The sequence below is a fragment of the Hylaeus anthracinus genome, unplaced genomic scaffold, assembly GCF_026225885.1.
Source record: "Hylaeus anthracinus isolate JK02 unplaced genomic scaffold, UHH_iyHylAnth1.0_haploid 12001, whole genome shotgun sequence".
Taxonomy (NCBI): domain Eukaryota; kingdom Metazoa; phylum Arthropoda; class Insecta; order Hymenoptera; family Colletidae; genus Hylaeus; species Hylaeus anthracinus.
The window spans coordinates 3,740,869-3,763,009 of NW_026534348.1; the positions used below are offsets into that span (position 1 = coordinate 3,740,869).

The 22,141-nt window shown below is 46.3% G+C and overlaps 2 protein-coding genes across 11 annotated transcripts in view; one reads left to right on the top strand and one right to left on the bottom strand.

Annotated features, from left to right (window-relative positions):
- Positions 1–472: 472 nt before the first annotated feature.
- LOC128890702 (dicarboxylate carrier SLC25A8-like) lies at positions 473–12,167 on the top strand. 3 transcript variants are annotated; one of them, XM_054149438.1, is made up of 6 exons: positions 473–630; positions 3,974–4,466; positions 5,041–5,162; positions 6,799–6,908; positions 8,685–8,897; positions 9,559–12,167. In XM_054149438.1, the coding sequence occupies exons 2-6, from the start codon at positions 4,350–4,352 to the stop codon at positions 9,942–9,944; spliced, it is 948 nt and encodes a 315-aa protein (XP_054005413.1). In that variant the 5' UTR covers positions 473–630; positions 3,974–4,349; the 3' UTR covers positions 9,945–12,167. The 3 variants fall into 3 exon arrangements, with proteins under 3 accessions (XP_054005413.1, XP_054005415.1, XP_054005416.1); XM_054149440.1 differs by lacking the exon at positions 473–630 and adding an exon at positions 3,027–3,179; XM_054149441.1 differs by lacking the exon at positions 473–630 and adding an exon at positions 3,341–3,362.
- LOC128890693 (cytosolic carboxypeptidase 1-like) overlaps positions 12,159–22,141 on the bottom strand; it is a 32,767-nt gene continuing 22,784 nt past the window's right edge. For 6 of the 8 annotated variants that reach the window (XM_054149406.1, XM_054149407.1, XM_054149410.1 and 3 more), the window contains 5 exons: positions 15,177–15,429; positions 14,404–14,528; positions 14,139–14,291; positions 13,106–13,245; positions 12,159–12,411 (listed from right to left, as the gene is read on the bottom strand). In XM_054149406.1, coding sequence (XP_054005381.1) covers positions 13,131–13,245; positions 14,139–14,291; positions 14,404–14,528; positions 15,177–15,429 — 646 coding nt within the window. In that variant the 3' untranslated portion in view covers positions 12,159–12,411; positions 13,106–13,130. Of the gene's footprint in view, positions 12,412–13,058; positions 13,246–14,138; positions 14,292–14,403; positions 14,529–15,176; positions 15,430–22,141 lie in introns of all 8 variants that reach the window. The other 2 variants (XR_008460655.1, XM_054149408.1) reach the window with 2 other exon arrangements.

Sequence of the window (22,141 nt, forward strand, 5' to 3'; positions counted from 1 at the left end):
AATGCGTAAAAAAGAAAAATGTTATCTCTAATTCACTTTGTAAACGAACTACGATAAGAGGGTTAGAGTCCGTTGCAAAAGATCGAAATATAGAGAAATATGTGAAATATGACTTCGGGATATCCAAAAATTTCACTTCGAAATGATTGATCAACCGATCATAATTCTCTCATCGATTCCTTCGATTCATCATTCCATTCGAGACGTATTTTTCTACTGTCAAGAGAAGCGGAGATTTCGAGGCGATAACGTTAGGTGTGTCGTGTACGTGTTTACGTAAAAAGCAACGACGGTAAAATAAAATCTTGCTACACAGTTCAGGGGCGTACGATCCGTGGTTCGTAACCCTTTTGAGTGGGAAGGGTGGCGAACGTTCTGCGCCTGCCTCCCGTTATGCGCACGTACATATATATGACGTATGCAGCCAAAAGGGTATCACACCATCGCGTTCCTGAAGCTTATCGATCCAGTCGCAAGCTGAGCTTCTTTTGGTCGAGTCCGACGTCACGGGTAGCCGGTGATAGGCGGAATTCGACTGTGGGCGATTGCCATTGGTTGACGAGCCGGTATAAACGGTGCTTTCACGGTAACCTGTTCCAGTTGTGTTGTTATCCACTCACAGTACACTTGGTAAGTACATTTCGCTCAGCTTAGCCATCGTATCCCTTCGTTTCTTCCATCATCTATCCAACCATTGTCTTTCCAATGTTTCGACTACCAAGAGTTTTCTTCGAAATCATTCGTTGCAACATTTTTTTACAAGATCGCAGACCTATAATTTCTTCGCGCCTTGAATTTGATCGGCAAACGTTTCTCAATTTTCCTTTGTACAATGTTTATCGTCGAATGGTTCCGCGACTCGTGTTCCATTATCGTTTAGACGTGCGCGTTCGACTCGCATATGTTCGTTGACAGATTATAGCGTTTAAGCTTGAAACGCGAATGAAAATTTCATCGTGTCGGCTATGTTTCTCGCTCGATGCTATCGACGCGGTCCCTTGCTGCAATGCATATGCGCGAAAAGTCGAATCGACACATCGAATCGTTAAACCCGTCCTGCTATACCGCGGTCGTTAGGAATTAGTAAGTAGCTTCGCGAAAACTTTCTCGTCGTCCAAGAATGTACTACGGATATCGAAAACGAAACACGAACGCAAAAGGCAGGTGCACCGCCTTAAAATAAATCGTCCGTTTCCCTGAAAACATTCGCGATCGATACGTTTCGCGTTTAAAAATGTGTGAAAGGGCACACGGACGAGTTGCATCCACACGTAGCCGTCGCGCTCGCGTCAAGGATAATCAATATTGTACTCGCACCTTTCCAGCGACTGTATTATCGTGCGCAAGGATACTGCAGGAACTGCGCCTTTTCAAGGCGTTCCAGCGATCGTTAGAAAGGAAGAATTTTAAATCGTGATACGTTTGTAAGTTGGGTGTAATAACCAAATCGGCAGCCGAAGGTCACGTAAAGCGGTCCTCGATGTTTGCAATTTCAACCTTTGTCTACGTTGTCGTTTACCTGCGAATAACATTTCAAGCTTACTTTGTATACGTATATGCGAACGATGTCTGACTTAACATTTTTTGAAATTTCTGGAAGAGAATACGCTTTAAGAAGGCGATACGGAAAAGAACAACGATGGTGTCGGACCCTCGGCACAAGGAGGATTGAATAATGGTCGGAAAAGTCCCTGGACGTCCTTACCACGTCGAAGTCGACGTTTACATCGATTTTTGTACAGGGTGTCCCAAAAGTCGGGGAAGAGCCGGAAATGGGGGGTAGCTGAGACGATTCTGAACTACGATTTCCTTTGCAAAAATGTCGGATGGGGCTTCGTTAAGGAGATATTAAGCGAAAATCTCGACCAATCAGAGCGCGCGTAGACCGTTCGAGCGGCCGCGGTAGCGAAGGCTACGCGCTAGGCGGCAGCGTCAATGTCCTTCGATGCACGTCGAGTCACTTGTTCGCGTACAAGCGCGGCCCCCAGCGCGTAGCCTTCGCTACCGCGGCCGCTCCAACGGTCTACGCGCGCTCTGATTGGTCGGGGTTTTTTCTTAATATCTCCTTAACGAAGCCTCATCCGACATTTTTGCAAAGGAAATTGTTGTTCAGAATCGTCTCAGCTACCCCCCATTTCCGGCTCCTCCCCGACTTTTGGGACACCCTGTATATGTATACACATATTTTGGACTTGTTCGCGTAGCGTATCTTTTCTAGATGTCTTCAAGTGTTTAGGCCGACGCCGACTGACGCTCTCCATAAATATTTTTGTCTTACATTTGAAATTTTGAACTAGAGAAAGGTCGCGTTAGGGCACCGTCTACCATTAGTTTACATCCGTTCTAAGTATAAATAAGTCCTTGCGGCGTCAAGTATCCCACGCGTTGCGAGACTGACGCGAAATCGAAATTCATTCTGGCACGAATAACGAAGAAGCAAGCAGAACTGCACGTTTCTAAACCGAGCTAGACTTTGTTCTGATTCTCCTTAGCCAAATGTATTCCTCGCGAGTTTTTTCGTTGGAATCGAGCAACAATGGCGCGTTCGTTAAAAGTTGAAGAATCGAAAAATCATCCTGCGCTCTACGTCGGAATCCTAATTACGCGCAATACTTTCTGACTTTGACGAAAATAGCCTCATGGCCGCAATTGCGTTGTACAGTAAATATAACTCGCTACCCCATTTCGATTTGAAATATATATATATAAAAAAAAAAAAAAAACTACGAAACTAGGCAATATCAAGATAACCACGTGGTTGACGAGACATTAAGCTCACATATAAAAAAAGAAACTATGCACGCATACATCGATACATGTCGTATTTCGTTCTGGATAAAAAGATTAAACAGCACTCGGATCCAGATCGATCGATCGGATAAGATAACGCGAGTCACGCGTCTTCTTACTGGCTGTTCTCCAATATTTTTTCTACGTATTCTATTTTCGCGACCGTGGTTGTATCTAAGTTCGGTTGGCCACGCTTACCGAGACGCGAAACGTCAGCGGCAGCAGTGCATCGGTGTCGCGTCGCGTGCTAGCATCGTGTTAAAAATCGACCGTGGGAAGAAAATCGTCGTGCATGAGATTATGACGCACGCTTCGCGATAAACCATCCAGACCAAACGATTCCGTCGCGGAATTGCAACGGTAGCGAGACGGCGACGTTTCGCGATAATGTTAGTATTCGTGCTCCGGTAACAGGCAATTATCTCATCGGTCGATGGTGCCGTGTTCCTTTCCGACGAGCGATCGATGGTGTCATTGAACTTGGATCGTTATCTATTCGAGAAGTTACTCGTTCTTGTGAAAAAATTTAGCAACTTCATCGTCGGGATTGGAAGTAGTTTCTTCCAGATACGGTAAAGTCTCCTTGAATGCACAAACTTCTCTACGATAAGTGCACAGAAAGCATCAGCGGTTCTACAAGTTCCATCTTCGAGTAGCGTAGCACGATCCGGGATCGGATATCTCGGCGAGACAAAGCTAACGTAACGATAAAACCTCTTCTTTGTTCGCTGTCCTTCTCTAGGTTCGATGCTCGTCTTGGGAAAAGAAGAACAGAAAATATACGAACTCTACGATAAGGTCCTTTTAGACGGTCCGGTCTGTTCTCAGTCCAGTTTCAGTCGAATCGTCAGTTTTTCCTATGTGCAAAAAGTAGACAGTGAAAGAAAAACGATAGACTGAGAACTGACGGGACGGATAGATCTATTTGTTTCATTTCATTTCTTAGAATTCCTAAGTATAAACAAGGAAACAGCGAGAACTGAACGGACCGTGTAAAAGGACCTAGTTTTTCAAACTGAAACTGAACTGAGAACAGATATGACCTAAAAGGATTTTGCAAACGCGCAAGTTCAGTCCCGAGCTTGTGCATTTAAGGAGACTTTACTGTATCTTATTCTTCCCCTACGTCCAGATCCCACACGCTCGCATTTAAAATCTGTCTTCTCTCTGTTCTCTTTTGCAGAAGAATAGTATGTATAAAGTACTTCACAATCAAGACATCAAACACGAGTGTTCGCGGTCGGGGGGACTGCATGCGTATCCTGATCACTTCAGGGAACCTAAAAAGTTCTACCTTTAAATTAGCCGTCTGCTAAATGAACATCTAAAGGTTCCTGTCCTCCGGTAGGACACTGTATATAGTGTACATATCGCTTTTCTAACAAAGGATCTCGCTCGGACAACTCGAGCAATCTCGAAGGATCGTACACAGTCACGCGGGGATTTAAACGAGTCGAGAAACACGAAAGTTCGCACTATACTCCCCCGCACGCACCACCCCTAGACGCACGACGTACCAAGCAAGCAAATCGAGAGCGAGGCGACCAGAGATAACAAAAATGAGTACGACACCGGCCGACCTCTCTATGGTGTTCAAGCTTCTCACCGCGGGCACCGCGGCTTGTATAGCCGATTTAACGACGTTTCCATTGGACACGGCGAAAGTCAGAATGCAGGTAAACACTAGGCCTGCAGAAAACTCGGATGTTTCGAGTTGCTCGCGAGCCGAGTCGAGCTGAGACCCAGTTTTCGATCCGAGTCGAGCGCTCGGAAGAAACGAGCAGCTCGAAGGAACCGAGTATAGATCGGTGAGAAGCAAGTAGCTCGAAAGAACCGATTAGCTCGGGCAGAAGCGAGTTGCTCGAAAGAACCGAGTAAAGGTCGATTCAGACTATACGACACGGACCGTCACGTTTCGGCAACGTGAATCCGCCTCCTCCGAGGCGCCCGCTTCGGTCCGAGTTACTCGCTTCTCTCCGAGCTAATCGCTTCTCTTCGAGCTACTCGCTTCGGTCCGAGTTACTCGCTTCGGTCCGAGTTACTCGCTTCGGTCCGAGCTACTCGCTTCTCTTCGAGCTACTCGGTTTGGTCCGAGCCGCTCGCTTCCGTCCGAGCTACTAGTAAAACTCGGCTCGCCTTTACCGAGTACTCGAACAGCTCTAGTAAACACGTCTGCTCGTTTAACAATTTTATCGCCACGAAAGAAAAAGAAATACTTTACGTATAAAGGAATTCGTTCGCGATTCGTAGATTGCCGGGGAAACCCGTCCTCTCCTCGTCGCATCGATGGACGGCTCCATGCTCGCGATGAAAAACTCGCAGCCAGGGTTGTGGAGTACAGTAAAGAACATCGTCAGATTCGAAGGAACAAGGTACGTTATTCACGATCCTTAACACGATTTAAGCGAAACAAAGGGGTACGTAAAACCATGCAGATACGATTGTACATAGACCGTTGCGCACGGTACTTCCTATCCGGATCAATAATACCGCGGGCAGCTTTTCTCTCCGCCCGCTCGACGATTCAATTCAAATTACGTGCTGGCCGATCCGTAGGGCTGTTTTCCCTAGTAACTGTAATCGCAATTAGATCGCAAATAACTCTCTCTCTCTCTCTGAAACAGCTTTTGGTAGTTCGTTAACGTATCGGTGATTTCTTCGATTTCTGTCGTTGGCACCGTGATGCTCGCTAACTCTACCGATATAAATGCTCCGCTAGCTATATACTCGGGCCGATCGACGCCTCTGTCGTTGTCTTGCTCCGAAAACGTTCTAATTCTATTCGCGTCGATCGAGAGTGGCCCGGCCACGCGATACGTTAACGTTCGCTTTAATCGCTCGTGGTCGGAACAAATTATATAAGCAATCGATAAGCAATTAGTCGTTCGAGACAATGAATTCGATTAATAAAACGTAGGTACGCTCTGTTTCGCTCGAGCAGCGACAACGACAGAAGGAGATCGATCGGTATAATTATGGTAATGGAATCGCGAAGTAGAAGTCCGATAAATTGCTGACGCACCGACAACTATTTACTTTCTCGATTGGTCTTGGTCGTTTATATTTACCTTTTTCTTTCTTAGCTTCGGTACGATCTACGGTTCGAGTGCTATCGACCGATCGCCGATGCGATCGATCTCGTTACCCAATGACTATGTAAACAATTTCCGTTCAGATAAACGAACTGGTCTATGGCACTCCCCGTTCTCTCCCCTTATTGTTTCTTTTTTCTCTCTCTCTCTCGCAGGCGCGAGGTGCCTTTCCATTTTCTGCGGAACGTCGACGGCGAACGGCGTCGTTCGTTTCGATTCGAGCAACTCTGCCGACGATCGTTTCTAGACGGAACGAGAGATTCCACGAACGAGAAATTCGAATACAAACGCATGGAAAGGCACCTCGCGAACACTCGAACAACTGCCACCCCCTCCGAGAAATGTTTGTTTCCGTTCGACTCTTATCTTTCTGTTTATTTTACGTTCGTTCAGCTACTTTTACCTTTGCTCGGTTACCCTTTTTGCGTTCGCGATTAACTGGACCGGTGCATTGTTTGGTTGCGCTTCCGTCGCGAATACGATATATCATAACCGTGTCCAGCTCTCTCGGCCCAAGCTCTCTCCCAGTTAACAGAAAATGGCTCTCGAGCCATTCTCTTTTCTCTCGTGCTTCTCTAATACATCAGAGACGCATTATTGGCTTCCCTTCGTGTATCTGACACGTAGGGAGAACCGCCTAGCTTCCTTTCCGAGTAACGTACGAATGATTAACGATTTAACGAGACGAAGTAAGCTTCGAGTACCGGAGGAAAAAGGAAGGAGAGACGAGATCGATACGCGAGCATCGGTAAAGTCAATTTAAACGAAGGGGAGCAAATTAGAGAGGGAAACAGAGAGAGAAAAAAATCGAAAAGAATCTAAACAAACAAACACACACAAAAAAAAAAAAATGTACCCTGGGATACGTTTGAGGGTAAATTGTGAGGGCGGTGAGCTTGAGCGAGGGTGGTTACAGGAGCCTGTACGGAGGTCTGTCCGCGGGACTCCAGAGACAGATGTGTTTCGCCAGCATACGGTTGGGCCTCTACGACCCGGTGAAGTCATACTACGCTGGAATCATCGACGGTACATCCAAGAAACTCCTAACTTTTTGATTACGTAATCCTTACGATATAACCGAGTAGAGACACGCGTGCGATGCGCCACACACGTCCATCTCTCTGTGTTACACGATTAAGTATACACACGCGTAAGTAACAGCCGGTGGGCTCCAATAATCCACCGAACACCCATCGGCCACCACGTGGCGCCTCACGACGAGAACGAGGCTTCTATCGCAAGCAAACTTCGTCGATCTCTCTTCGTGCGAATCGGTACGCAGCGTCATCGACGCGCGACGCTGTTTCGTTTACCGTTTCTTTTTTCTTTTCGCTTTCTTAATCGTACACCAGCCTCGTTTTTTCCTGGTCGTCTTCCCGAGAGTCGAGTACGTCGCAAGGAAGCGAAAAAATGACCGGGAGGAGGAAGATCGTTGTCCTAGGAACCAACTGTTTGCATGCTCTCCTCCTGCGAATTGGACAAATCGTGAGATCGTATTAACTTTGCGTGCACAACTGTCCGGCGTACGCTCGGAGATCTATAGTTTCGTATACAGTAAAGTCTCCTTAAACGCGCAAATTTCTATACGATAAGTGCACAGAAACCATCCCCGCCATTGGGAGGGCGGTGTATACTCCTTGAGGGGTCCAGGTGTTCGATCGCCGAGTAGTGTAACACGAACCGGGACAATGTTAACGCAACGATGAAACTTTGTTTAATTATTATTCGTTTCTTTTGTTGAAGCTCGTTTGCAGAAAATGCACGAACTCTGGGATAAACGGGCAAGTTCAGTCTCGAGCTTGCGCGTTTAAGGAGACTTTTTACTGTATTCACGAGAGATATCTTCCTTCCTTTTTTTTTCCATTTTTTTTTTTTGTTTACTTTCGGCAAATCTCCCTTTCCGAGTGTATCTTGGAGTTCTTTCTCGAAATCGACGAGTTTTTCGTTTTTTGTTGACACAATTTTACTCGTCGCTGTTACTTCTTAACAACGAATCTCTAGTAGAACCGACGAGTGTTAACGATAACCGCGAATATACCGACATACACGTACAAATGTTTAGAAGCCGAAAGATCGTATCGCGATTACGCTTGCATACTCGCATCGAGTGGCCCGTCGCTAAAATCGTGCGGATCGATACCACCATCGATCGACGAAGAGTTTCGCGTTTAGTTTCAATGGTCGGAAAGTACTTTGTTCAGCGAGTAAGCCGCGAATAATCGTCCGCGATTACAGTATTGTCTCGAAATAAGCAACTCGGTCGGGACCGGCGAGTTGCTTATCTCGAGGGAGGTATGCTATTCAGATTGACTTTGTTCTCGTGCGAGACGAGAGGGACCCGTGGAAAAAGAAACAGCGGGTTCGGTGTAGCGGCAAACTACGTACAACTAACAGTGTCGTTTCGGAGAATGTACACGCCAGAGAAAGAGAAAACATTACACATGTTCTGTGCTTATTTCGAGGCAGAAAGCAGTTGCTTATTTCGAGACAATACTGCACTGTGATTAGTGATTACGCTTTTCTCCGAGTATCGTTCGTTGATCACGGCTACTCGATCAATTTCGACACGCGGTTCGTTTAAAAGTTTCGTCCTGTACGCGTTTTGAAGTTATCATTAGAGGTATAAATAGCATTGTTTGTAATCGGTGAGCTTAATAAACGTGATTAACCGCGCTGAGCGCGATCTGTTCTCCCGCCCTGCATCCCTGTTTACGATTTAAAAGAAAACAAGACAAACGCACTCTCGCGAACAGATCGGTTCGCTTCGACGACGATTTTCACCGTTGACTTTTGCATTGCCAGGTGATAAGAGGAGCGGGTCGATGAATTTTTCCGTATGCGTCGCCGCTGGAATCACGACGGGCGCCGTAGCGGTGCTCCTTGCTCAACCGACCGATGTCGTCAAGGTCCGCTTACAGGCTGGAAATAATGGCCGATCATCGGTGAGATACAGCTCGACCCTGCAGGCGTACAAGAATATCGCTGCCGTAGAAGGGGCACGGGGCCTTTGGAAAGGTATGCGGTTACACGGCAACTTCGCTATTTGCATGCAGAAACACGTCGTTCCTTCGAGCAACGGCGTGTAAAGATCACCCGCGAATCGCTAGCTTCTGCGGGCTTCGACGCTGTCCCTATCGCGACAACCACCCTTATTTCGCTCGTCCATGTTCTCGATCCTGCGTCCGTTACAAATTCAGAGGAATGTCCTCTAGATACAGCGATTACAGTAAAGATTGGATAAGTGCAAGAAAATCGGGATCCAAGCATTGCGGTTCTCCAGTTGAGTTTTCCATTCTGTGTTTACATTTGGCTCGAGTCGATCGTCGAATGTAGAAAATGACAGAGTGAGAAAGAAGAGAAAGAGCTCCGAGGTATTAGACCGGAGTCACAGCATGCGTTTTCGGCGAGACGTCGAAGACGGACGCGATTTAACCGGAGGACTACTGTCGCATCCGTTCCGTGTCAGAACTTCTGACACATCTCCGGCGCGGTGCGGTGCGTTGAGCGTGCCGCGGTTTACTGCGGTGGCGTTCGACGGTTGCGGCAGCGCCGCACTAGTGTAGCAACTTTCATTCGAATCTATGGAACGTCTCCGGTGGGGATAGTCATCTTGCATTTATCCAGTCAATTCTGCCTCGCACTTATCCAGTGTTTCCTCAATTCTTCTTTCGTTTAGGAATCGTTCCTAACATCTCGAGAAACGCAATCGTGAACGTGGCGGAGGTCGTCTGCTACGATGTCATCAAAGATTGCATCCTGAAGTCCGGTTACCTCCGCGACGGAATTCCTTGTTACGTGACGTCCGCTGTAGTAGCAGGACTGTGCACCACGTTGATGGCGAATCCCGTGGACGTGGTGAAGACGCGTTACATGAACAGCGCTCCCGGCGAGTACAAGGGCGTCAGGGATTGCGCTGCCCGTATGCTGATGAAGGAAGGACCGTCTTCTTTTTACAAAGGCTTCGTAGCGAGCTCAACGCGACTAGTGTCCTGGAACATCGTTCTCTGGATCACCTACGAGCAGTTCAATAAGTACATATGGAAGACGAATGCCAACAAGTGAATCCCATCGCAGCGAACGCGTTCCGAACGATCGACCGACGCACACCTGTCGATCCGCGCATGCATACACGATGCGTCTTAAACAACCTCACCTTCCTCGTGGTCTATATTTCAAACATGTAACTTAGGGATGGGAGAATGCCCGTGTAACCTTTAGATTTCCTTGTTTCGAATAGAACCTTCCCCGTTGCAGTTTGGGTAATCTTCGCGATATTTGTACTACGCTCGATAACAACTAAACACATCAACTAAAACACGCTCTTATAACAAGGTTAGTACCGTGTTATAAGAGGGTGGACTGTGATCGACCATTATATTTAGTTTCTATCGACGACGTTTAACGATGTCTTACACGCAGACTACGAATGAGATCACGCTTTTTTATATTAGACGTTATATGGTGTGTAACGATTGTTCGTCAAAATTTTCGCCTATGCGTACGTAGAGTGTGTTCACGTTTCCATAGAAAAGCTTGGTAGCGAACGTCAGACATTAGCACAAGAGAATTGAAGCGCAAATATCTTTCGTTAATTGTACGGAGTAGTTTTATGGCGAACGACGGCAGACTAATTCTCCCATCCGTCGTTGTATTTTTACTTTGTTTACCGTAGTTGCGAACGCGCGTGCACTCGACGTTGGAAAAATAACAAACCGAAATCACCGTTCGTCGTTTGGGATCGGAGAACGGAGAAAAAAAATTGCCCATCGAGAATACTTCATGTCGCGATTTAAACATTGGATACGATCGATCGATCGGCTTTCGATTATTACCGATCAAATGAAAACGAAAAAGACGCGTTTTTCGAGGAGTGCACGTACGGTCGAACAAGTCTTAGGAGTTTTTCGATAATCCATAACGAGTATTTCGGCTATGTAAATCAACACTGGTAGAATAATAGAAAGAGGAAAAGTGTCCGAACGGATAGTTGTATAAAAAATTGCGCGCATTGCGAAACGCCAGACAGACAATAAGATTCCAAGAATTTATTTCGACGTTTTCGCGTAGTTCCGTCGACAAGAGGTACACGTGTATCGTTGTTATAATAATTTACGTTACTCCAGACTCCGGTTAAATTTCTCCGAGGTACCGTGGTCGCATGCCAACAAAGATCCTTCGCTGCTACCGTTTGCATTGTCTCTTAAATTACGCAGGAAACGTCGAGTATGATTATTTCTCGTAATCGTTGCTAAATATCAACGCGGACGGATATTTTTTCCCAGTCTCTCGTTTCCGGTCAATTAATATCGTACAGGGCACAATTTTGATCAAATTCCGATCGAGAACTTGTAGTCTGTTTTTTAAAGCTACGTTTACCATCTACTGATGTACGTTTCACATTAAAGAGCAATTCCTATCTCATTATTCCGACTGTGTTATCTTTTGTTTATTTCACGTCAATAAAAGTATCCGTAAAAGAGAGATCTTGCGATGGTCACATTCGTTCTCGTATCGTTTAAGGAACTATCGTTCAGCCATCCCGATCTTCGCGTAATTCATAAGTATAACTCGATTACCAAACAGTATTAGTTTCGGAGCGATGCTCGAACGTTTCGTTCGAAACGTTCAAAATTCTTAATCTTCTTCGCATGCCTTTTTCCACCGTTCGAGCTTTGTACACCGTCGACCGGGATATAAACATCGCAGCTTTTAGAAAGTTTCCCTGCTATCAAGATTTAAATTTGACCGATTTCAAAACCGTATCGCAAGCCACTGCGTCCATCGCTCGTAAAAGCTTCTATTAAAAATGTGCTGCGTAGCGACTCGAATTTGGCAATCTTCGTCGGCGTAATGTAAAAACCGGAAATTTAGGGTAGCTGATTGTCTCGTTTTTGAATTACGCTGTGATTGGTCGGTGATTTTCGTTAATAATTCAAAAACGAGGCATTTTACCACCCATTTTCGGTTCTCACGTTAATTCTCGGACACCCTGTATATCGAGAACTCAGCGAGAAACCGATTTAATTACAGAGTTACTCGTCGCACCATCGATTTGCTAGCTCTCTAGGTACTACGTACGTCGTTCGACGCAGAAATTCCTCGCGCGTCTGCGATGCTCATATTTAATACAAGTTCGAGTTTACAGTAACGACGAGTGACGCGAGTTCATTTTCGAAATGCGTAGATGTAGGGTTTCGGTTCTAATTAGGATGTAGGTATAGCTTCGTAGGTATAGCTTGACATTTGTTATAAGTTTTAAATAAAAATTCTTCAAAGTGTACAGAACATTCGTTGTACTTTTATTGTTCCGGATGAAAACCTGCACGGTCTTCCGATCGGTGTTACAAGGTAGGTAGCGTCGAGTAATCTCGGTAGAACGAAGTTTGGCGTGGAAATTCACGTCTCTGCGCCGTTCGCCGAGATGCAGTTTTCCTAAGTTTCGAAATCGGACTCGTCGGATTCGCAGCTGGACGAAATGCCATCCTCCATGCACCCCGATTCTTCTGGAATACGTTCTCCCGTAGGAATCCTACAACGCGAGGACAAGATCGTTAACGTCGCAAACGTGTCGGGATTGCAGGTAAGTATTAGTCTCCGCAATAATCGATCGAAAGCAAGATTAATGTTTCAACACGATCCTCGAGTGACGTGCTGTTAGTGTTTTATTTATCATTGCCAAATCGATAACCGGACAAGACTTTAAACTTTTTGTTAGTAGACGTTCTTTGTTATCGTTTAGGACAGTATGCGGAATTAGGGTCAAGTCCACAGAACTTTCAGATCGTTCAACTTTATCTTCTGATGTTTCATTATTTTAACTGTCATATAGCATTCCAAATTGTTTTCACGAATGTTGTATTTCCACAATATATTGTGCTTTTCGTTATGTTTGTGAAGTTCGATGAAGCTTGAATAAAAAATTGTTTGCTTTCAATATCACAATTTAAAACCTTTCTTTGAATTTTACCTAGCTGACAATTCACACCGTTAATTTCAAATCGATCGCGCATACAGTATTTGTTAGGTCTCGAGAGTGCGAACGCGTGAACTGAATATTAAAAATGTGATGTCAGAAACAAATTTTTAGTTCAATTTCAAATCCAAAAGTTCCGTGGATTCGCTTTTAGAAGTTTTCCGAAGTCTATCGCTGTTCGTCAATTTTAATGCCATGCTTACCATTACGAAAGCAAAGAAATTAATAGCAAGTTTTCAAACAGCCTTGCCTTAGATCGTCTACTTAATCGTTTGTTAAGAAATCCCAATGATATGGTGGTTCGCGGGTTTGTCCTGAATGCATTTCGAAATCCTTCTGGATTTCTGAAAAACGCATTCCTTCGGACAGCAGCCCTCCACTAGCTGGGACCTGTATCCAACAACACGTTGATCGATGAAATGCTCGACGTCGAGGAACGACTTTGGGTACTTTGCGACGTTACTCCGTAAAATTCTTAAAACCGTAAGTTATCTTTATCCCTCGAATACGTTCACTTCGAATAAATACTTTTATCTGTCATCTCGACGGGTAAAGAAAATTTAAGTTATCTTTATCCCTCTAATACATTTACTTTGAATAAATACTTTTATATGTTATCTCGACGGGTAAAGAAAATTGAAGTTATCTTCATCCGTTGAATACGTTCACTTCGAATAAATACTTTTATCTGTCATCTCGACGGGTAAAGAAAATTTAAGTTATCTTCATCCGTTGAATACGTTCACTTCGAATAAATACTTTTATCTGTCATCTCGACGGGTAAAGAAAATTGAAGTTATCTTCATCCGTTGAATACGTTCACTTCGAATAAATACTTTTATATGTCATCTCGACGGGTAAAGAAAATTGAAGTTATCTTTATCCCTCGAATACATTTACTTCGAATAAATACTTTTATATGTCATCTCGACGGGTAAAGAAAATTGAATTTATCTTCATCCGTTGAATACATTCTTTCTATCCGAAAGTCATCGAATAAAAATTTCATCTTTCATTCGATATTTGAAATTTTTATTTAGATAAAAAAATGTTGCCTATGTCGCCGTAAACCCGTTGTCCTAAAGCTCGCATCCCCGTGCAACGCGATATCTCGTTCGGATAAGTAGATTCGAGGGTGTCGACTCGTTTTGTTTCTATTTCTGATCGATCGCCTGAATCGGATCACGCGAGCGAAGACGCCACTTGGCAATAATCCCGATGATATGCGAGAGACTAATCGCGAGTGGTGCAACTATCGCGGCAGCTACGCGCTGTGAACGTACTTATCGATGCTCCAGTCGTCGCCGCACTGGTTCATCATCGACAAAGCCTGGCAGAAATCCTGGCCGATCGTCTTCAAATGTTGCGTGTCCAGGTGTAAACCGGCCAACGCTCCCTGATCGCATCCGCAAAAACTGCTCTCCATCGTGTAGCTTCTGCGCAAAACGAAGGGATCGAACGTTGGAGCGGCGGGTCGTTGAAATCGCTGTTGCGCGAAGAGAAGCGTACGCGTCGATCGCGAGATCGTTCCCCGAGACCACGACGTACCTGTGAACACCTAGCTGCCGCCATATGGCCACCCTTGCGGTGGACTCCTTGTTCCTCTCGACCTTGAACGAGCACAGTGGCAACGCGAACGCCGGGGATATTCTTTGCATCAGGTGCGGCAGCATCTGAAACGCAAACGCGTCACGTAGCGAAACTTGAAATTACGCGATCTGATGGTATCGAATAGTAGCGATGTGTAACACGGTTTGTTTAAATTTCGCGCGTCAGAAAAGAATGTTGCGAAAAACAAAAGGCCGATTCCATAAGGCCGATCGCACACGAACGCAACCGATCAGTTTCAAATCACATTGAAACTAGTTGCATGCGACCGTGGATCTAGGTAAAACAAAGATAGCGGAGTAGGTAAAACAAAGAGCGCAAACGGTTTGCAACACTAATTTCAAATCGATTGCGCCGTGTGCGATCGGCCCAAGAGCTCCGACTCGTTACGCGAGGCGATCGATACCAAACCGGTACGCAATAAAGGCGTTCACGATTTTAACCGAGTTCCGTTTCTCCTGAAATATCCAATCGATAGCAAGTGGTTTACTTAGAGATCCTTAACGGCGTAACCCCTTAACTTACGATTTAAAGTAAACATTTTGGCAACGAGAGTGTACGAGACCTATGGTTCCCTCGTGATAACTGCTCGATCGTAAATTGACTCGGATAGATCGCGCTAGATAACCGTTCGTAGCAACGTAACCACCGGCGGTACGTGTAACGCGCACGTTCTAAAAATAATACTTAGCCGATCCTCTTTCGTCCCTTACCAAATACTGCACCGGCTGGTCCGGTTTCGCCCTGTCCGCGGCGCTCCAAGAACCCGACCTTGAACAACCGAAGAAAAACACGTTCTTCCTCCGTGAATGGCCGTGATAGTCGACGAAAACATGGGGAGGTCTTTGCAGGACCCTGGTGCAGTACTCCATCAAGCCCTTCGTGTGGTAGATGACCGGATGAAGCACCTGGTTCGGGTTGCTCCATCGTCTGTTCAAGTCCTCGTTCGTCAGCCCGTAACGATTACTGTAATCGAACGAATATACGTGTTTAACGCAACACTCGTTTCTTAGCGAAGAGACAAAGCTCCCTGATCGCAAATTTAAACGCGGTTAGCTACGTTATTCTTATCGATTCGAATCGAAGAGTGACAGTACGCACACCGGAGATCTCTTTTTACGGCACGTACCAGGCGAAATTAATTTCTCGGAAGCACAGTTTTAGAATTCCCTGTCGGTTTGCACGTCGATGCCGCTCGTCGAGGCTCGCTAGTTGCACCGAGAAGGAGAAAGGCCTCGTCAGAGATCGTCTTCATTTAAGGATTCAGCCGCGGTTAGAAGGACGTTTCCGGCGGCCGGAAGTCGGTCGGGAGGAAGTGACGCCTCCGCGTCGCGCATAGCTAATAGTGGGATACCGTGGACCCCTGGCAACGCCGAGAACCGCCTCTACGTTTCTACCTGTCGTTTGACATTGTTTTGAGATGTACGCGATGCCCGATACTTGGAATATCAAGTGCCGCTATCGATTTTCCCAGAATCGTTCAAAAGTTTCTCGCGGTAATTGCTCGCGACGTCGATCGGTCCGATGATTCGCTGCCAATTCGAACAAAAATTTAATCTTGATATTGGGTTGTGCGTCGACGTTGAACGTTTCCATCGATCGCGAAACAAATAATATACTTGTTTCGATAAACTGAAACGCGGACTATTTACAACGGACAGGCGTTGGCTAACGTTATCGAAAGCTTCGGATTGGGCGCGTTAAGATTGAATACGAGACGAGAAATATAATAAATAACGATTATCGGTGATCGGACACGGAAGCGAGAAGTCGCTCACCGCGAGATTAACAATCGTTACACGCGTAATCGCGGACAGGAACCGGCGATTGTTCGCCCGATCGAGACATCGGCCACGTAATACAAACATTAGCAATTTGACGCCTCGTAATCGCTTCCGGTCTTTAAGGTAGTCCAGACGCGCGTGACACGTTCAAGATAGCGACGTAACGATCGGTATCTTGCGTCCAGGCAGATGGCGGGGAATAATAAGAATAATGGTCGCGCGGTGACGATGCACCTGCGAACGACGTACGCGCAGAAACGCTCCATCGTCGCGGACGTTTACCCGTCGGACACTCGTAGAAACCGTCGAAAAAGACGAGTCATCGGGGATAATAGATTTCGTCCGGCCGAGAATAACCGCGACCGGCGATAAAAACCGGCAAGAACTGCTCGTCCCGGACGCGTGTTAAAACAAAATCGTCTCCAGAGCTGACGTACGGCGCCACCTTTTTCTTGACGAAGACTGATTCGCGCCATTCCATTCGCCGACAGACCATCGAAACATTCTTCGCAGATGTAAAGGGAATTCCTTCGAGCAGCCTCCGACGAGATGGAAGACATTTGTACGAGATTCGATCGACTATCCGTACCTCTATTTCGAGAATTGATCGGTGCTTCGTTACAGGTTCTCGGTTGTTCTTTAAAAAGTTGACGCGAATAGTAGGAAAGCGACAATTATCGCGACTACGTCCTAGCAAAAGTACATCTCGTCCTACGTTAACGATCGCAAAACCGACGCTACGTTGCTAAAGATGGTTCGACTTTGCTCGCATGGAACTAATTTCCGCGTTTCTGTCAACGTCGACCAAGGCTTGGCCGATCTTGGTAGATCTTTTCCCGTTACTTCTAAATATTATTCCACGCGATTCGTACCCTATCTCTGTCCGAAGTACTATAACTATTGTCAAAATGGTTCGTCACTTCAAATAAAGAATTGAATTGAATATCTTTGTCCGAATTCCCTCTTTGACTGTTTCTGTTTGAGTTTTGCAAAAACAAATCAGCGTCATTTTTCGGGAGGTATCGTGACGCGTTTTTCGCTTGTTTGAAGCAAGCGCGGTGTGCGAGAACTTGGGACTTTTTGCAAGTAGAACAGTCGTACCTTTTCCATGTTATATTATTAATTATATCATATTTACAAGTTTCTCACGTGTCTAATTTATTCGCCACTCTCGATCATCCCAAATCCTACATGTATTCAAGCTATTTTCTGTTTCTTAAATATATTGCCTCCGTGGAGACAAAACCTGAGCGTTTTATTTACCGAAATATTTAACAGTTTTGTACGAGACAGGACGAAACGATACGAGGTGTAAACGTGAAATTTAAGCGATCGGCATTGGTGACTCAAACCTAATAACGTAAAATAAGTATTGTTCGTCAAGTACGATTAAACAAACTGCTGGTTGCAGCTGCGGCGAAGCGCAACTATTTGAACAACGGGTTTCGTCTGGCAAAAAGAAGACGCGGACGTCGCAGTTCGTATTTGAAAATGACAATGAAGCGTTCGTACGGCGAGCCTCTTTGCCGTTTTATTGGCCACCCGATGTAATGGGCAACATCAGTCTGTTCGTGCCAGCAGCGCGATGTCAATGACTTGAACGGAGGAGCCTTGACCGCGAACTTCTCTCACCTCTTGAGAGATCCTGTACAAATTACACTTAACCGTCTGCTCGTCTCGGACTTGCTCCGTGAGATCTTCAAAGATACCGCCGCGCTTCGTAAGCGCGCCCGGTAAAAATCCGCTGAATTATTTGGCCGCTCGTTGGATTACGATTAACGAGCGTTCATCTGGCAAACTTATCCTCGTGACTTTATCGGTCGAGAGTCGCGTTTGAAACGGATCCATTCCGAGTTTATTCGAATTTTCTCGATACAGCCGCGGCTTTCCGGATCGCGATATCTCTGGGTTAGGAACGTCGGATAGATTGTAGGGGAGCGGACGCGAAGAAAAATTCGCGGGCCGTTCTTGCAAATCGTAAAACGAAATCCTCGGGTACCTTGTAAACCCTCATTTCTTCGCGGTCGTCTTCCACGTATCACGCGTTTCTTCCGTGAACTTTACCAGCCGCTCGGTCCGTTCGGCTCTATCTTTCGTTTCATCTGTTCGCGTCTCGCGGCGTTTTCTCCGAGGTTATCTTTGGATTCGATCATGTGAACCCTTTTTTCCCTGCCGCCATCTTTCTCTCGCGAGGTCTGGACCCGACAGGAAAACCTATTTCCGTGGATGCGGAAACTCCGAAAATTCGTAAACGATACACGTGTGCAAACTTCGATGTGTCCCATTTCACTTGGTCGCACGTTTTACAAAATTACTATCGAAGTAAGAATATAGCGAATTACTGAAAGATATTTAAAAAATCGTTCATTTTTATAGTTTTCCTTGGAAATAAATATTTAACGGGACAATTACGTTTGATTACTGCCGGATCGTAACTAATTTAGAAATATTCGACTAGCAATATATTCGATCCGCGATGTGTTAAATAGTAAAGCGGTCCATCGGTAACGGCACGATCCGAGAGAGTGAGAAACCATCCTGCGAAGAAGACGCGTATCGCAGAGTTTTCTCGAAAATAACGAAACGGTCACCCGAGAAACTCCACATAGCGCGAGATATGCGAGTTACCGCGAGTGCTAAATTTGTCGCGATGTATCGGCTTTTAAACGTGCAAATTACCCCGATGCACCTTCGTGTAGCTCCCGCGGTTATCTCGTGTGTCCCTCACGCGTATCAGTGGGCCGGTTTTAAGGTTGCACGCGCGACCGGCAACAGGAGCACGGCGACAGGAGCATGCGAGTATCTTTATAGCGTCAGCGATAGCGAAGGACCGAGTGACATTCGTTCTGGATCGTGGCTGGCCGAAGGGCTAACCGCGCATTAGAATACTCGTGACCAGTCCCGATTTGCATTCCTTCGCGAAACCAAGGCCTCGACAGAGCCGCCGTTTTTTACGAATACCCGGGAAAGAGGGCGAGCGGAATTCACTCGCCGACTCCTCTGCGCCCTGGAACGACCGTTTCTTCTAGCCGAGAGCAGCCCCCTTGCGATCGATTCCTTGGAGAACGTAAACGCCGGCTTTTTACTATATATGTAATACCATCCACCGCGAATTTCATTTTCGCGAGTGGAACAGAGTGTGATCTAATATTAAATAATAATACTTTGATGATTTTTGTTACTCTTTCAAACTGAATCATCGCTACTAAAAAAAAAAAAAAATGTCTCACATCTGTTAATGGTATCATCAAAAAGTTCTATTCAATTTCTATTTAATTCTGTTTAAAATTTCTATAATAAATAAACGTTTCTCGTCGGCAAACAAAAATTTTGATTACCTCTCGGTCCCACTAATAAAAGATTACCGAATAGTAACGGTGTTCCTTGATCCGGAAACGCTAAACTCCAAGGACGAGCGACCAGAAAATCGCAACGCGATTATCCGTGGACGTACGGGCGATTTTATGCCGACGTCATTCGTGCTCCGTCATCGAAAACCAATTTACCTCGACCGTGACCGCTTTCGAGCACGCGTAGCGAAATATCTCTTCCTCGCGCTTTACCCACGGCCAAGAAACCAATCGAATAAATCCTGAGATTTCATTTGAGATTTCCGTTGCCAAACGAATGGTCCCAGCGCGAGCCGGGAATAGATTTCGCGCCTATCCGGAACGAGATTTAATTTAGAGGCCCGACCGTCTGGGCCGTACTGTGGGCATAGTTCCACGGAGTGGAATTCTTCTGGGTAACCCCGTGCAATACCGAGAAACTATATAACGCGAGGCAAAGAGAGAAGAACGGTCGAAGCGGAATCGTGGCCTGAAATAAAATTGAAAAAACGAGACGAGGATCTAACGAAGCGAACATTCGACGAGCTGTCTCTAACGTGGGCTAAATTGATAGTTCCTAGTAGTCGAAACGCTCCACAGAAATCCGCGGGACGAGAGTTTTCATTGGTAGAGGGTTCACCTAATATCAAAGGAGGGTGATCAAAACTAGCTACCAAAATTTTGAAACTTCGTACTTTTATTTAGTTCTCGATGCTGAATTCAATGGTGTAAACAAACAAATCCTTAAACAATTCTTCTTTGCAATAGAAAAGAAAACGATTCCAAAAGAATGAAAAGGATCCAAGAATGCAAACAACAATTTTTTCGTACATTTTTTGGTTTACAAACACTGCGTAAAGGTTCAAACTTGCAAAATGTCGTCTCGATAAATACTGGTAGCTAGTTTTTGTCGCGGCGCCCTCCCGTAAAACCTTAAAACGTCGAAGGCTACTTTGGGAAACCCTCGATAATATTCTAAGGACGGCAGGAGTCTCGTTTCGACCCTGTAACCGCAAAGCAGCGCATCGGAGGTTCACGGTTTCAGGTTCTAGGTCACTCCGTCGCACGGCCCGGGGGCGCGTAACAGAGGCAAAGAACAGGGGGCCCAAGTAAAATGGTGGGCACAGCCCGAGGCGCATTTAATGACCGTACGCGGGGCTACGGCTGTTATTATCATCCATTTCTGCATTCTATCGGCGATCGCATGTGTACCGCGGCCGCGTCGTTGCGTTCCATGCTTTCGTCGAAGGGAACGAGAGGTGGTCGCGATGCGTCCTCTTCTCGGGACCACCTCTTTGGCGAGCACGCCGGAGATCGCGTGTCTCCCCGCGTCGGTTTTCGCTCTTTCCTGCAGCGATTCGCGGGGCTGTATAATCGCATTAAATCCCGAGAGATGGGCACTGTCTAAATATATGGACGGGGCACAGCGTGGCGCATAACGAGGCGTGGGTACGTAATCGATGCGCCGCGTCTCGAACGAACTCGGCTTTGCTGATGCGGCTGTGTTCTCAACCCTTTCTCGCACGATGGATCGAGCTTTGCAGCCGGTGTTCTTTTACACCGTTCACGCCGGCGTGTACCACCGGTGGCTCACACTCGCGTATTATCGGACGGCGTGTACCGTCGCGCCGCCCGATGGTGAGAATCGCAAATAGCAGCGCCGGCGCGAACGCGTTGATAACAGGATAAACAGGTCGCGAGGAACTAACAGAGTTCGGGACGTTCTATAAACAATTGGCATAGGCAAGTTGTTTGGTATCCACGAGTCGTAGGATCGGAGAGAAACGTATCGAAGAACAACGCTTCGACATCGAGGCTATCGAGAAAGGCAGAACGATGAGGATCACTGTCTCCTAGAAGTATCAAAATGGAAGGAGTCGACGGCGCCGAAGCCTTCGGGGCAGTACGGCTCCTCCGATCGTCTCGAACGCCGAGGCTATTCGCGGGCTAAAACCGAGGAGTTTGTTCCGTGGCCAGGGAACGAACGAGAAAGAGAACCTGGGAGAAAAAGTGACGGAAAGCAACGCGCAGAAGAACAGAGGGCCCTCTTCCCCAGGGAGTAGGGAGAAAGATAGAACGAACAGGGGGCCTTACATAGCGATTGCTGGCAGGGCCTGAAATAGACCTCGAGAATCCTCCTGTAGCATCCTCTCTACTCTTCCTTTACCTGCTTCTACCAACGCTCCTTCTTATCCTCGACTTTCTTCATCTTCTTCTACTTCTTCTTCTTCTTCTCTTCTTCCTCTTCATCCAGCGACAGCGTTGCCTGCAGCCCCGAGCCTGCCGTTTCTTTGCTTTTGTTTCGACAAAAAAGGACCAAGTCCCTTGACTCGGCTGTGAGAAGTTGTTCCTAGCGTCCCGTTTGCGCGAAGAAGACCGAGCAAAAAGGTGGAACGAGGACGAGGGAACAGAGGAAGGTGGTGGAGGATCGCTTGTTTATCCAGGATCGAGCTTCTGCTTTCGTTTCACTCGCCGATATATGGCCACGGACAGAGACCCCGTAGGCATCGCCGGACCCAAGTGCGCACGAGTGTACGCTCTGGCTGCGTTCCCATGAGAATGCGT